Genomic DNA, 16738 nt, shown 5'->3' on the forward strand with positions numbered 1-16738 from the left:
TGACAGACTTCTTCTAAATTCTTTCCAACCGTGGATTTTTGACAATATTCCTCCGCCCACTGGACTGACACTGAATAGATTATGTGTATGTGGTTGGTTTAGTGAAAGATTCTTAGTGGAACAGCTTTTAAAATCACTTAAAACAGGTACCGGTGATTATCTTGTAAGTTGAGGCTATTTCTACCCATTGATTGGCTGTTTCAAAGGCAGCTTCAGAACTGCTTTTCATAATTTTAATTCTGAAATTGATTTTATTTGTAAAATATTGTAGTATAAAAGGCATGAGATGATTCTCATTTATGGAGAAATATTACTGTTTTTGCAGAATGAATGTGAGTTTCTTGAAGGCAAGGATTCCTTTTGTTTATTTCTCTTATATGTTATAAGTCCTCAGCACATAAAGTTTCTGGCACATATGAAGTTCTTAGCAGATGTATCTGTGGAACATGGAATGATAGAATTTAAATGATGGGTATTTTTTAAAGAAGACATTTCAGAATTCCCTAAGTCAAACATATTTCATAGTAATAGGTATAATCATAGGCAGGACCTTAGCCTAGAATACTTTTAGAGTATTTTAGATGGAAACAAAGCTTGAAAATGACTGTTTTGTCTTTCTCCACCCATGAGAAATGCAGAAGAATGCAGCATTTTTTTTTTTTTTTTTCTGATCGTCTTTAAAGTTAGTCTGGGAGATTCCTGGCACTTTCCTAGTCCATTTGTAGTTTATTGGCACTTGGGAGTTTTAGTTCTGTTGCTTTCCCTAAAGCACTTCTTATCAACCATAACGTAAAGTTGATACGTGGATCTCTATGTAGCATAAGAAATGTTTGCTAAGCAGTACTAAAAGTATAGAGATAGTGATTCTAATTTAAAAAAAATTCCTGGTATTTTAAGCAAGATTTTCCATTTTCTCTTTGAATTAGTAAATTACATAGCAACATTAACTCATCCCCCCTACCCACATAAAACTTCAAGCAAGAGCATCTTTTAAATACCAACTTTTCCAGAACATACAATTATAAGGCATTGCTTAAGAGCAGCAAAACTCCTTTCCAGTAGAATTCACTGTAACACCTAGCAGACAACTGGCTGTTAGTCACAGACTGTGATGTCTCTGGGGTTTTCCTGTCTTTTATGGTTTCTCATCTTCTGTCTTCTGATTCTTAGGAAGACTTCCTCCTTTATCCTTGTGGTCCTTCAGGGTTGTCATTAGGCCCTATCCCCACTACCACAGACAGGAGTGAGTCTGGGACCCTGAGTGGCTGATTCAAGTACATCATGCCCAGTATAGTGCCAGGTTTAGAGAGAGATGTGTGACTTAACATCTGGGCACTCTCACCTGAGAAGGAAGTCTAGGAGGACTGGCTGATGATGTTCTCGGAGCCACTGTGTCCAGCTGTGCTTGATGTCCCTGACCAGACTTCCCAGGCTGTGTTTAAATAAGTTTGAGTTGGATTTCTATAATTTGCAATCAAAGGAGTCCTAACTCATATATTGTGAATTATTAATAGTATGTCATTTGAAAACTTTGAATAACCAGGATATGAACTAGTATGTCACAAAACCCCTCCATAACATTTGGGATTGTACCACATACTTATTTCCAGAATTGCAATTTAAATTACCTATCTTGAGTTCAAGACACATTTAGCCTAGAAGCTCATGTCAAACAATTCTTTATTTTTTTATGGTACAAATTAAAAGTGACAGATCTGAAGCTGTTAAGAAATACACAAAGTGCAGCTTAACTGACCATACAGATATTGCTCTAGATTAAGTACAGTTTTGTCAGTTTTATTTTTTAAAACATTAAGCAACCTGTGCAGATAAATCAGCTTTGGTTTCAATGTCAGAGCAAGTAAGGAGCTTTTAAATATCCAGTTTGGCTTCTTGGTCACAAGTCCATCATGTCAATATTTCGTCATGATGCTTTTTTCAAAACAACCCAGTCTGTTTTCCTGCCCTCCTTTCTGCTGCCTGCTCCAGGTGCAGAGAAAGCAGCTTTCTTTGCCATGTCTCATCAGTGACTCTGGTAACCAGTCTGGATCACAGCACGTAGGACAAAAAAAAAAAAGAAATCACCTCCTTAACAACAAATAAACAAATTGTGCCTCACAGAATTTCAAGTTGAAGACAGGCAAATCACGTGACAAAAAGCTCATTACAAAATGTTATCCAAACAGATATTCCAGTCAAACCTTGAAATGAAAATCAATTTCCTTTTTCTCCATTTTTTTTTTTAAACTTGATCATTAACTGGGTACAAGTAGAGTGCTGAGGTAAAACATTGATGAACAGTTTGTATTTCTTTTTTTTTTTCTTAAAATAGGAACAGTTTAGTATTGCAAGATTGTCAGCAACGTTTAGCCATATCTATACAATGTGCATATACCTACAAATATTGAGCTTTGGTCCAGCGTAGAGAAGATGAGCAAAGGCATTTTACAATTCTTTTTGGTTATAGCTTGAGTTCTTTGATACACCTCTACTTGTTTGCTTTTTTTTTTCCCTAGCTCCTTTTGCTTTTCTGTTCTCTCTTTCTGTGGAGTGTGTGTGTGGGTGCATGTGTGTATGTGTGTGTGTGTATTGTGTGACTACAACATAAAGAAACCAAAAACCTTGCAATGCAATTAAAACTCTCAACTGTTCACAATGTTTTCTTTTTTTTGATTGAAAAAAAAAACCACAAACAAGTGTCAAGTATAACATCAGTCATTTTTTCTTTTTCATTAAACAATGAAGAAAATGAAGATGACAGTCATTTTAAAATATGTAAGAAAAATATTGAAGCTTGAAATACAATCACATATGCCTGAAGCGGCTTTTACTTTTGTTAGTGGCAACCTCAACCTTCAGTTCATGGAAACCTAAAAGACACTTAAATGCTACTGGCATATGAAGTTGCTTACAAGTGGAAATAAGAGATGCAGTAATAAAATTAAGCAGTAGGTGTGGTCCCAAAGACTTACGAGTTACACAGTATAATTTATATTCCTAAGAATCTGTTCAGGCACCTTTTTATGCCTTGTAGCAAAAAAGTTATCTGTAAAAAATTAATATAAGAAGCATTACAACACCTTATAAATAATTTATAAAACAATACAAAATTATAAAACTATAAAAAAAATCACTGCACATGAATGGTTTTACGACTGTGGGATGAATATATTTCTTTTTTATTCCACTCTGGAAGATTATTTTATTTTATATTTTCACTGTCCTAGTTATACCCTCCCAATTATAGATCTCCGAACTGAGCAGGCCTTATGTAAGTGCTGCTGGCATATGTTTAAACATTTAGCATCCATCATATGTTATCTTGTTAACTTCTCTTCTTGGGGAGCTTTTCTTGATGGAATTTTGGAGCAGGTCCTAGGAGAATACAAAATCTGTTTAATCGATACATTTTTGGATTTCTGCGTTGTTAGTATTTGTGCAGTTTTTGAGGTGGCCAAATGGGTATCAGGATGTCATTAGCACTGAAGATCAAGTTAGCTGTGGTCCAATTAGCATCAGATCAGAGAAAGGGAAACAGCCTTACAAGCTTGTGTTGCATTGAGAGCTTTCTCTCAATGAATCAGGTGGTACCCTGATTCCTGCATGAATTATCTAGGCAGGGGGCAGAGGGTGGGGACAGCTACACCATTGAATTGACTCCACCAGCACAGAGGTCAAACAGTAGAAGAAACTCAAACCCGTTACAGGGGAGGGGAGTATGTTAGGGGAAGAAGATGGCATTTCTAATCAGTTGGGCAACTTGAGGGTTTTTACTTTCAGAATTTACTTCTAGATAGTATTAATTATTAATTAATTATTCAGGAATATTTACACCTCAACAGTAGGGAAACTGACACTCTTCTTTGCCCACTTCTATAATGGAACACTTTTTGCCTCTCCCTGCGGAAAATGTCAACTGCAGGTCCCAAGTGTTCATCTGCCCTGCCATCCTCACGTCTTACCTTTCCCCTCTGACTTATTAGGTTATTTTCTCCCACAGATCTTTGGAGTAGGTTATTTTGAAAAGTGGAATAATCCCCTACTTCTAAGTGTGAAGGCTACTCTGAAGTACTCGATAACCCACTTCTGTATTTTTCCTGTTAGTGGAGGCACTTCCTTGTTAAAACTTCCTGTCCCCTCAAGAACCCAGCCACAATTCCCATTGTTTAATTCATCTGCCAACTCTCTGCTGCCTTTGTATATCCCCAAATAATTGCTCTTCCCCAACTCCTGGGAAAAAGTCTACCATCGCTATTGGAATGAAAGTAGTAGCAGAAAAGATGGACTTTACAGGATGCTCAATGGCCTTTAACAGTCCGGTCATTCTCTTTCTCTCTCTCTTTTTGGCCTGTTTTTTTCATGTGTATATGGGTGTGTGCATGCTATGTGTGCATTTTGACTGAAATCTTGAGACATTTCTTTGGCTATCAGACTTCTGAGAGAAATTGCTTTGCACAGAAGCATAACATAGATGTAAGTATTGAACCAAATGTGCAGCTTATGTTTATATTACAAAATTAGTTTTGGTCAGCTCTCCATGTACGTGGCCAACAGACTGAGAAAAATCCCAAGCTCTGGTGTGGATAGTGAGCACAATTACAGCTTATGCCAGTGTTGATAGTTCATTGAGCAAAGCCCTAGATATTTTGGAGTCTCTCCTGCATTTCACGGGGGTCTGGGTGGAAAGACACCATGCCCACTCTCTGGCCTTCTGGCAGACCCTGGTAGCCACATGCGGGAGAGACAGAGAGATGGAGGAAAGTGAGAAATTTTCTTTTCTCAAACCCACAGGTCATAGTGAAAAGAAAGAAACGGATGCTTTGGCACACGATCCAGGATGCCCATCCCCCCAAAACAAAGACAAAAACAAAACAAAACAAAACCTTCCCCCCAAATAAAAACCAATAGTGAGCCTTCCAGAATGGCTTCAACACCAGCGCCCACCCCACAGGTGGTGACGATAGATAGGAAAGATGGGAGAAATCAGGCTTGCTATTTTTCCGTTAAGTACAAATGTAAAATCTCAGAACACAACTTGACAGGCAGAGAAGAATAGACTCATGGTCGCGTTTGCAATGCAGTGTTTCTGACTTTGGTTAATAGGTTTCATAGTGAATCAGCGCTTGGAACCTGAAAGAATGCCGTCCATAGTCCCTCCTCCAGGTGGCAGGCTTGTATTCGCTTTGAACAGAGAAAAGTTTTCGTTTGTTTGTTGGTGGTGGTTTTTTTTTTTTTTTTTTTGGTTTAGTTGTTTTTCTGTTTCCTTAAAATGTGTTCACATTTTCATAGTGTACAGAAAAAGAGTTTGTGGTTATTTGGTTTGCTTTAAATCCATTAAAAAACTGGCTTTGGGGAGACAGGTGGGGGAGGGACCTATCCTCCCCCCGACACCTGGAATGTGGTGTACTCCTTGTTTAAAAATTTTCAAAAAAATTCTTTTTTTTCTTTTTTGGAAAATCCCATGGAGGCGTATAAACCATCCTGTCCACTTGGTAATTTTCGTAGTCTTTTACTTACAAGGGTGATGACTGGGGCTATCTTAAAATTTATTTTCAATGTAATTTTTTTTCTTTTTGTGGGGAGGGGGTGGTTATGGGATGAAGTCCAAGGGTGGAGTTTAGTTTCCGTGGATTTTTTTTTTTTTTTTTTTCTGATTTTGAGTGGGTGTCTCTTTAGGAATTTTCTTCCAGCGAGTCTGTTAAGGGCTCCAGAGGGACCGCCGTGGCTGGCTCGTGCTGCTTTAAGCGTTTAATCGTGTTCTTCAGGGCTTGCCTCTTATTGCAGAACCAAACTCTAACTACTTCCCGGTCATAGTTCAGCTTCTCGGCAATTTCGGTCATTTCCTGCCCAGAGGGGTGTGTGTTCTTCTCAAAGTGGGCATTGAGGATCTCAAGGGCCTGGGGCGTGAAGGAGGTGCGCCTCTTGCGCTTTTTGGACGGTTCACTCCCGATAAACTCGGTGAGGTTCTGCATACCTGCTCGATGGCGGGCCTCAGCCTCAGCCATCCACCGCTCAAGCACCGGCTTGATCTTCTGGGCACTTTTAGGAGTGATGTCCAGCTTTTCAAACCTGGCAGGATACAAAAGGCCAGGGTTCAGTTTGGCTGTCAGACTGCTAGCTATAGTGTTCTCTTGGGCTTCCTGTGGTAGGAAAAAGTGGCTTCTCAGGATGGTGTGTCTGGGGGGAGAATTGAGAAAGAACAGACTTACACGGAGTCCTCTGCCAGGGTGGGCCTTCTGCCTGCCTGCCTGCCTGCCTGCCTGCCTGCCTGCCTGCCTGCCTGACTGACTGGCAGAGCGAATTCACTCCAGATAAGCAGCCAGCTGCAAGGTAGCCCACCCCACTCAAGCCAGCGCCCGCCGCCTGCATGCTTCATGCCCCCCACATGCAGCCCGCACACCCACATGAGGACCAGGTGAGCACGGGTGGACACAGCACAACACAGCGGCCACCATGACAGAAACAAAAAACCACTCGTAGATCTTTTTCCTGAAAATGCTTGAGATCTGAGCTTTGCTTTGAATCCACCCAGCATCATTTCCCCCAAACTTCAGAATCCTTAAGGCAAAAATTAATGCCAGGAAGTGACATCAAAGACAAGAGCTGTCATGTTCTTTCGCTTAAAATGATTCTTTGTATGTTTTCCATTTGGTTTCCTTCAATCCCCCCCATGGACTTGGTGATAAAAAATGTTCTATCCATTCTAATCATCAGTGATGGCAACTGGGACACGTTTCTTTTATGATTCTCTTTTCATCTCTGTTTTGTGTCTCATTTTAATCTCTTTCTCTTCCCCCAAGCCCCCTCCCATCTCTAACTCTCTCTGGTAACAAACAATTTTCACCATATGTAAGTTAACAACATGCTCCCTTTTCAGGTAAAACATAACCCCTTGTTACTCTACTGTTGGACACAAACAGCTGGACACATTGTAATTACTATGAACACCCCCCTACTCCCTGGAAGTGCTAGGGCCACCTCAGGCCTTTCAACACCGTCCAGTGTAATGGTGTACTTTTGCACCAGGGTATCAAGCTGTGTTTAATGTGCTATATCTGCAAACTGTACTTGAATGATATCATTTTCTGTAAATGAGGTCTTCTATATATCAATTGCCATCAGCAATTCTTTGCTACACTGACTTAAAAAAATATGAAGCATCTTGGACAAAATTATATACAGTGTTTTAAGAGGTCATCCTGGTATCAAATTCATACACACTCTCAATGAAATACAGTACTCATTCCTTTTATTTGTTTGTTTGTTTATTCTAATACTAAATGCACAACCCTCCAGGATGACAACTTTGTATCCATAGCATTCTCCTCTATCTTTTTGAGTCCAATGCTGTTGTAAAACAACCTTCTGACTGCAGAGTGCATCTTATTACAATTGACTGTTTTCATAGCGTGAAAATGAACCTGCTCTTGTCACAGCATGTTTTAGGAGGATGCTTGCAAAAGGACACAAAAGGATAGGCTTCCCTTATGTGCCTTAATCTTATTTTTTGGCATCCCATTTTAGATACCTTATGTTGTGATAAGCAGCACCAATAGAATAAAATTTTAATGTGATTCCTGTAGCATTCCCTTCCACATATAGATCAAGAAATTGTTTATTTAAAAAAAACTCCCAAATTTCGGCTGGTCAAAGAGGAAAGAAGTACATTTTGCTTCCTCTATAAAAGGAACTAATTATTTGTTATCATTTAATGAGCTGCTCACTGTGGCAGGCTCTGCTAAAGTACTCATTGTTGTGTTCATTTGCTGCATACCACACTTTACCATCATTTGCTACAAAACTCCCAAAGGTAAAGTCTTGATAGTACGATAACAGACTTTACAGCACTGTGGTGTGGGGGGTAGAGGTTGTGATAAGGATGTCCAGTTTACTGATGGTGTGTTTTCCTCTGTGTCTCTGATGAGGGGGCATTTGTCAAAGCCTTAGGGAGTTCCTGCAGCTAATAAGGGGAGGCTGACACTAGAGCGTGTGCAGATGCAGAGTCCTCCCCACACTCAAAATTAACTGGAGTTGTTCCATTGTCAGATCTCGGTCTCTTTCAAGACTTCCATTTTTTTTTTTTTTCCCCTTGGTAGTTAGCTCCCAAAACGACCCTGTTGAAACACTAGGAGCTAGAAAAGGGCCCCAAAGTCCCCATCTGCCATTTTCTCTTAAACAGTGTATACCCGCCAAGTCACCTTTTCATTTCAGCCATAGTTTTTCTGGCTTCCAAAAGAGATTTTAGAAATCAACATATTTGATTGGGAATGCTCAAGAAACACTATGTGTGTTAGTGAAAATCTTACACAGCACTTCAACCACGAAAAGAAAATTGCATTTTGGGACTAAAAATAAGCCAAAGAGGACTTTAGCAACAATAGCACATGGGCAACAACTTCAAAACCTGTGGCAGCCTTTATCACCAGCCTGTCGAGATGAAACAAAATTAATGTTTCCCAACAGGGAGCAACAGTATTCATATCATTTGATGCTGCTTGTTAGTGTTGATGCTTTGGTACATGTTGTTTGGAATAACATATACAAGCCTGGAAACAAATTTCCCAGCAGTAGTAGCCTTGTATAGACTGAATAAAGGTTATTTTCTACAGGGAGGTATCTTATAAGAAAAAACAGTAGGGGAGACCATAGAAGTGAGAGGATCCTATGGTGCTTTTTGTATTTAACAACAATCAATGGGTTTTATGGAAAATCATTGAGCAAAATGTGAGCTGCAAGCTACTACCCCATACTGATGTTATTTATAACCTTAGTCTTAAACTGCAGGAAAAGTACACTTCGGTCCTTTGGGGAATACATTAAAAGTATAAAGAGCAGATAAAAAGACAGCATTTCATGGATCACCAAGAACAAAATCCACTTAAATGAGTTTAGAGTTGGTTTCTTGGCTTTTCCTGATGGAGGAGGACTCATAAGACATTGCCCAAGAGGAAAAAGCTCTTACTGAAGTGCCTTTGTTACCTCATGCATAAACATGGGATTAGTGCAACACACACATGCATGCGCGGGGTCCGCTTCTGGCGGCTTGACCCAGATCAACTCGAACACAACCAAGGCTGGCTTCTGTCATTTATGTATTTAATTTGGGGAGGGAGTGGGCTAGGTTAGGCCAAATTCGCACTATGCTTTTCTGAGCTATGTAAAACAGCTGCTTCTTCCTAAAAATATGCTTTTAAAGTTGTGTCTGGTGAGACGAGTTAGAAAAATCCTTCATGGTCACAAGATGGTTCTTTTTTTGTTTTTTTAAGGTGTGTTTTCTTAGCAAATCTAGAGAGCCATTCCGAAGCAGAAATGGTGAGAGTATTAACACCATATGGGACTGGCAGCTTTACATCAGTCCACAGACAGGAAAGAGTGAATCTCAGCTGTGTAGGGTGGTGGGTCCTGAAGGAAGCCTCTGGCCCCGGGGAGGTGGGGGGAGGTGGTGGGGCGACGGGAGATGTATTTCCAATGAAACCACCTTGGAAGTTCTTTGTGAGTTGATGGGCATTATCAAGCCAGCCCCCTAAATCTGCTTTAGCAACTTCACTTCCATCAACATCACCAATCCCAACACATAGCTACCCCAAACTTCGTTCCCACACTCTACCCTTCCAGCTTTGCCCACCCGAAGAAGAAAAGCTGAGCCGAGAGGACAAACGAGGCCCGGGCCGGCTGGGAGAGGTGATAGCATGCGGGCACGGGTTACCTGCAGATGGCCGACTGGCTGTACGCGGGGCCCTCTGTGGCACTGAGGGCCTGGCCCACCTGAGTCTGGGTCAGGCCGAGGGACAGGCGCCGGATTTTAAAAGCTTTGGCAAATTCTCGGATCTCCTCCAGATTAACCCCATCCACCTCACCCGCAGCCGTTTGAGGATCTGTGGAGATGTTTTTAAACACAGGATCAATACATCAACGCACATCCGAGTACTGTGTGTTCAAGACGGCTGATGAGAAAGTGGCTCGGTTTATAATAGCAGAGCGGTGGGGAAGCCACATGGCAGAAGGTTCTTTGTCTCCCTGGAGTGGAGCTCAAGCCCCTATCCTCAACTCATTTCCACCTGCACCAATCATCCTTTGAGATAGCTCTGTCCCAGATGAAAACCACAGTGAACCCACCCTGCCACTTCTACAATACAAGAGTGAATTCCTTAGAGCCTAGCAGATACTACCAGTGCCGGGGGTGGAGGTGGTGGGGGCGGGGGGGGGGGGACACACCAGTTATTGGGAAGTGCAAATCCATTTTGCCCATAAATAAGTTCAGATATCACGCAAAAATAGAAAGATGAAAAATTTCTATTTGATATGTCTTAACTGGACTGTTCAGTGCAAAAAATTGCCCTTGAAAAAAAATAGTATTTTGTATTTCCCTTATCCTGATCAATGCTGCAGCCAGGCTAACAGATGCCTAATTTCTTGTGTTCACATTAGCCCCTAAGAAGAGCATACTTATGAAGCTGTGGGAATAACGTTGTCCCTCACCCCTCCCCCGCTGCCCCATAGCAATTTACTGACACAGATGTCTTTGTCCCCTGAAAGGGCACATAATAAAAAATGCCCACCGCAGGAAGGCTCCTTTGGTGCCAGATAACGCAGTCAATTTAGGACTTATCAAGGGAAATGACACAACAGCTGGAGAATGAAATTCTCCCCCCGACCCCCCCACTCCCAGCTACTGATCCCTGGATAAATGAAAGCGTACACCAAGCTGGAGACAGCATGAATTGGGGATGGTGGAAGATTTCAAAGTGCAGCTCCATCCTGCCTGGAGCGAAGCCATTCTCCTTGCAAGCTGACTCTATTGTTCTTCACCTCTCCCATGGACTTAGGTGAAAAGTTTTTCTTTTCCTTTTTCTGCACAATCACCCACCAGTTTCAGTCCATTCCAGGACTTGTCTAAGGAACTGGGGTGGACTCTATCAGCCTTCTGGGTTTAGGGTTATAGAAACTACTATTATCATGAAAAGAAACAAACATTTGTGCCCCCAGGGTCAATTTTTCAAGAACCTTGAAATAAAGATGTTAACATCTGTGGGGGGCTTGGAGCTTCCTGTATAGGTTCTCACATTACAGGGCAAATGGAATCTGTCAGTAAAATCAGTCGTGAAGGTGTTGCACTGTACCTTATCTTCTCATTAAAAACAAAGTCCTGTAGAATTTTCACATGTCACTAAGCATGATTTCATGGAAGAAAGATGTGTGAAAAGTGGTATAATCACTGCCTTTAGTCTCTAAATATTTCTACTTTTTTCTTTATGCTTTGTTTATTTGTTTTGATTTTGGGTATGCAGCTTGTAAGATCTTAGTTCCCTGACCAGGGATTGAACCCTGGCCCACAGCAGTGAAAGTGTAGATAGAGTCCTAATCACTGAACTGCCAGGGAATTCCCTCTATTTTTTAAGTGACTCCTGGGAATCCTAATAAGTGGAGAGAAGGAGCAAGAGAAAGAGAAGAGGCAGGTCCAGCCTCTATGGAGTTTGCTGTCTACAGGGGGTTGGGGCTCAACATTATGAATGAGAAATGGAGGAAAATACCAGGTTGCCTAGAGTAAAGAACGAGTAGTGTGGCACCCACACCGAAATTTTAAGAGAAGGGAGAGGTGACAGGAAAGAGGATTCATCTGGGTTTTACCCAGTGGGCAGCTTTCAGAGAATATTCTGGTCCATAGGAGCAGGGTGCAGACAGGCATGGGTGTGGGGAGGAGCCGAGCACTGTGGGGGCCTGCAGGGAGCTTGGTAGGGGCAGGGAGAGCTTGTGTTGTGAGTGGTGAATATTTCAGTTTAGAATAAAGAGAATCTATGTCCGTGGACAGGGCAGAAGGTGACTATAAAACTGATTGACTGTTGAGGTTAATTATAATCCCACTTTTTCTCTCCCAACTGACCCAGAGGCCTGGCATCACTTGGCTAATGAAGACTTGTTTAGGCTGTACCTGGTGAGGGCTGCCCTGTGGATCTTAATTCCCACCCGCAGTGTACCTGGAGCAGCTGGGAGGATTTGCTAAGGATTCTGGCAAGTCCCATCAATGCTCATAGCAGTTTAGAACCTCTGCTGGGTTTCTTCCTTTAAAAATTCCTAGAGCAGGAGTTGCAAATAAACATCTTGCAAAGAAAACTTAGCTTTTTGAGTGCGTACAATTTGGGGGAATTACTTGACAACATGAAAAACTGGGAGATTTTGAAAGAAAAATTTAGATTTGTCATTTTCTTCTTTGAAATGTTAGATGTGGTCCACGAGGTCCACACTTACACTTGGGTACAATCAGTCAGCTGCCTCTGCTTCAGGCTGCTCATTCAGCTTCTCTGCATCCTTACCTCCAGCCTTCCTCGGACCTTCTGCCTTGCCAAGCCAGTCTTGTGACCCTGCCTTTAGAGCATGCATTCCCAAGGGGGTGGAAGTTGGTTCTGAGGTGGCAGTGGGGAAGGTGGAAAAGTCTTAGGTAGCACAATTGTTGCACTCCCACAAAGGGCTGAGGTACGTGAACAGAGCCAGTGTGTGGCATACCTGTGGTGGTAACATTTCACTGAAGAAGGGGGCCAGCTAGGACAGAAAAGTCTAAACGAGCTCCTTGTGGAGGGAGGAGGCAATAGTAAACTGACAGTCGAGAAGCCCTGGTGTAGAACGGAGATGGACGCTTGGTACAGAACAGCACAGGGTCAGGGGGAGATGGGGCTTAGCCTCTTTCCAAGAGAGAAGGAAGAGGAACTGGTGGCTTTGCAAGTATGAGCAGTGGGGGTTCAAAGCTGAGGATGAAGAAATGGAAGCTGGACACTTTCCTGTAACAGCATGGCTTTAGGACAGTGGTTTTCTTTCTTTCTTTCTTTTTAAATTTATTTGGCTGGTCTGAGTCTTCATTGTGGCATGTGGGATCTAGGTCCCTGACCAGGGATCAAACCCGGGGCCTCCTGCATTGGGAGTGCAGAGTCTTAGCCACTGGATCACCAGGGAAGTCCCCAGGACAGTGGTTTTCTTAATTCAGGAGGTCTAGAAATCACCTGTTAAGACCTGGGACATGCATTTTTAACAGGTAGCACAGGCGACTCTGATGCAGAGGACCTACTGACCCCAGGGTCAGAAGGTTTCTCTGTAGTTGTGGTCAGTCTGAGTCTGAATGTGGCATTCACTGCATGGCTCCACTTGACGCTTAACCATCGTTATTCACCAGGTTCCACTTCACAGAGATCTCTACCACCTTGTAAGGTGATGAGCCAGAAAGACTACTCAGTAGGTGCCCCATCCTTGCCTCCACTCCCGGCTTCACCATTCATAGCAAGTGACAGATGTCTGGGAGTCAGTGGCCTGGGTGGCCAGTGGAGTCTGGAGTTGAGGGGAGAGTTTTTCTCTGATAAAAGCTAGGTAGGGAAGTAAATTTGTTGCCTTACATTAGCCCTATCTCTAGACCAACAGGAAACAAGAGAGTTAATCTGGAAGGATTTCTGGGGTTGACTCTAGTCCCAGGGTTCACCTGAGTTGGCAGCACAGTACCAGGCAGGTTTATGATTTCAGATGCAATTTTGTGCAAGATGCTTCCAGCTTATGTCTTCCTTGCCTTTATTGTTTATCTCCTTACTAGTTCCCTGAGACCAGCCATGAAATCCATGTGTGTGATTGTGCAGGTTGCTCTTGACCAGATAGCTGAGAATAATCAGGGTTGAAAAGAAAGCGATGACCTCTTACTTGCTTGCACTGACCAGTTGTGTGTATTATCTAAAAAGCTCAGAGAGGTGGGTGCCTGGCCCCCTGAGTCCACAGACTTCTGTGAGACCCCAAACAAACATTCATCAAATCTTCCTCGTCTCACCCATTTCCCACTCTTGTCTTTTTCCTGGTTCTACTAAGAGAGCTGATAAGATAGGAATTATGGTGAAATTGAAACAGGGTGATGGTCTATTGGACAAAGGCCCGGGGAGGGAAAATCAGTATTTCATTGTTTGTGCAATTTGTTGATTGCTGGAGATGAGCTGCTTGGCTTTCTTTATATTATTGTTCTCATCCATAAAAATCAGATGGCAAATGTATTACGATGGTTTCATTCCATGGATCCCAAGACCTGTGCAAGACAGTGTTTTGCATGGATAAATATTAGTTTTACTCTGATTGCAACATGTGGGACTTGTCTTCCCACATTGGGAGAATGCATTAGATGGTGTCCATAACATGTTTTGAATTAATAAAAAAACCAATGCAATTTTTTTTGTGTGTTCCAAAGTTTCTGTCTTAAGTGCTTGAGGTTTTCTCTGCACTGCTGCACTGCTGGACAGTTCCCCTTCATTAATGGTTATATGCTTTTCTGTTTGAAGAGAGGAAATGAGAGATAAATGGTGAATGGTAAACGGAAGCTTCCCTAGAAGGTCATTGTAACTCTCAATCTGGCCCAGAGGTTGACAGTCCACCCTGGGATCCGGCAGTCTGGCTTTCCTTTCTCCATCATGTCATTCCTTCTCTTGGCTCTGCAGAGGTTGGGTTAATTCCAAGGATGCATCTCAGGCCTCCTTGACGGGGACTTCAGAGGGAACCCTCAGGTCCCCCCAGAGGTGAACCCAGAACCTTGAATCCAGCTCCAGGGAAACCCAGCTTGGTATTTCTCTGCATTGGGAAGGAGGTGCGAATGCATCTCTTATAGAAGTTTGCTCCAGATTAAGTCGGCCCAGTACATTGGATTGGCCAGAAAGTTCAGGTTTTTTGTAACATCTTAACGGAAAAACCTGAATGAACTTTTTGGCCTACTCAGTGTTAAATAGAGTCAGAAAGAAAAGACTTCCAGGCTTCGCCCTGAATCTGAGCCTTGCTAAAGGAGCCAAAAGATCAGCCTATGTAGGGATTGGCTCATCTGGAGACTTATATTACACTGGCATTGAATGTTGGCAGCAACCCTTAAGTATAATGATGACATTTCCCAAATCTGGAATGTATGGGCTGAACAATAAAAGATTTTCATGGGAGCTAAATGAAAGTGTGTGAAAACAAACCTGTTCTGTAGAATTGGATTGCTTGGTCACTGAGACCATACTGAACTGAGTGCTCAGGGTGGGCCAGGACTGTTATTTTGTTTAATTTTCAAAATTTAGCTCCTCTCAACTGTTCCCCTGGACATCAGTATAAGGGATTGCTAAAAGGGTCCAACAGTTTCATTCCACCCACACGCCCCTTCTACACTCTCTGCTTGCGGGATTGTTACAGAAGAAACACATATCTAATATAAAGAAGGTGCCAAGTCTGAATTCACTGTCTTCTAAATATCCATCTGCTTTTTAGTGCTACTCTCACAGCAAAAAATGGGCATATTTACCAAATATTTCTGAGACATAAGAAACCATTTGGGAATGTGCAATGTAATTTGGGAGAACAGCCTGCTTACAATGTGGTGACTTTATTGAGCTGTAGAAAATGGTGTGAAATTGATCAAGTGAATCGGGGGCCCCACTGTGCCGTAGCTATCACCAGGCATCTTTTTTCTTTTTTTTTTTTTTAGTTTGTTAGTTGTTTGGGATCCTTAAGCACGCAAACTTCAAAGAGGAGAGTCCACAAAGGAACCAGAGTTGTTTTATGGCATCCAGAACTACCATATTGCTACTTCTGTGTAGCAGGAAAAGTTCGTTTTCAAAGCAGACACAGTTCAGTCTTCAGTGTGAATGGTATGAATGAAAGTCTTTTTTTGTGTTGTTGTTTTTAAAAAATTTCTTAGCACCAGGCATCTTTAGGTTCACTTTTTTTTTTTTTTTTATATTAGCTCTCAGTCCTTTTGCTGTCTGAAAATTGAGTTAACAGGCCAAACCAAACCCAGAAAAGCCTGGGTTTTTTTTTTTGTCCTGAAAAGCCAAACCAACCCCAGAAAAGAACACAGAAGTCCCATGTCTACTTGTTTTTGAAAAGCACTGTGTAAATCTTAAGTTAGTTTGGGACTTTGTCATTTGTTTGACTCTTCTAGACTTTCCAAAAGCTCTGCTTATGGAACCTGTAGCTGCCCCTGGTGCCTGCGGAGACTGGGCAAGGTTTGACACAGGGCAGGCTGTGCAGTGCTGTGAACAAAATGCAGATGTTTTAAGGAGTGTGCATCCCTGGGTTGGGAAGATCCTCTGGAGGAGGGCATGGCAACCCACTCCAGTATTCTTGCCTAGAGAATGGCATAGACAGAGGAGCATGGCAGGCTACAGTCCGTAGGTTTAGAGAGTTGGACGAAACTGAAGCGACTTAACACGCGCATTTCTGTTCAGCCTTATTCTGCACATAATAGATGGAGGGTGAGTGTTAAGTTGCCTCAGTCATGTCTAACTCTTTGTGACCCTACGGACTATACCTTGCCACACTCCTCTGTCCGTAGGATTCTCTAGGCAAGAATACTGGAGTGGGTTGCCATGCTCTCCTCTGGGGCATCTTCCCAGCCCAGGGATCGAACCCGAGTCTCCTGTGTCTCCTGCATTGGCAGGCGGGTTCTTTACTACTAGGGCAACTTGGGAAGCCTGGCATGCATGCATGCTTGGTATTAACTCTGTATTTTTTTGCCTGGAGTAGGGCAGGTTATGGATGCCCCACCCATTCCCATTCATCTGAAGCAATGGCAGGTTGCCCAGCATCAGGCTGCGTTGACCATGACTTAGGAAGGTTCACTAACCAAGGTTTTGACCGTAGCTTCAAATCCAGTTTGACCTGGTTCAAACTATGGCCTTGGCTTAGTGGAGGGATTTGTTGACCCATTAACCATCCAACTTAATTGAAGGATTATTTACTTCAGATGTCCTTC

At 42.4% G+C, this 16738-nt stretch overlaps 1 protein-coding gene across 3 annotated transcripts in view; it reads right to left on the bottom strand.

The window, feature by feature from the left end:
* Nucleotides 1-1714: 1714 nt before the first annotated feature.
* POU6F2 (POU class 6 homeobox 2) overlaps nucleotides 1715-16738 on the bottom strand; it is a 487855-nt gene continuing 472831 nt past the window's right edge. For 2 of the 3 annotated variants that reach the window (XM_043873490.1, XM_043873488.1), the window contains exons 9-10: nucleotides 9707-9875; nucleotides 4929-6177 (exon numbers count right to left, since the gene is read on the bottom strand). In XM_043873490.1, the coding sequence (XP_043729425.1) occupies nucleotides 5673-6177; nucleotides 9707-9875 (674 nt within the window). In that variant the 3' untranslated portion in view covers nucleotides 4929-5672. Of the gene's footprint in view, nucleotides 3376-4928; nucleotides 6178-9706; nucleotides 9876-16738 lie in introns of those variants that run through there. The other variant, XM_043873489.1, reaches the window with a different exon arrangement.

This window comes from Cervus elaphus, chromosome 18 (assembly GCF_910594005.1).
Source record: "Cervus elaphus chromosome 18, mCerEla1.1, whole genome shotgun sequence".
Lineage (NCBI taxonomy): Eukaryota > Metazoa > Chordata > Mammalia > Artiodactyla > Cervidae > Cervus > Cervus elaphus.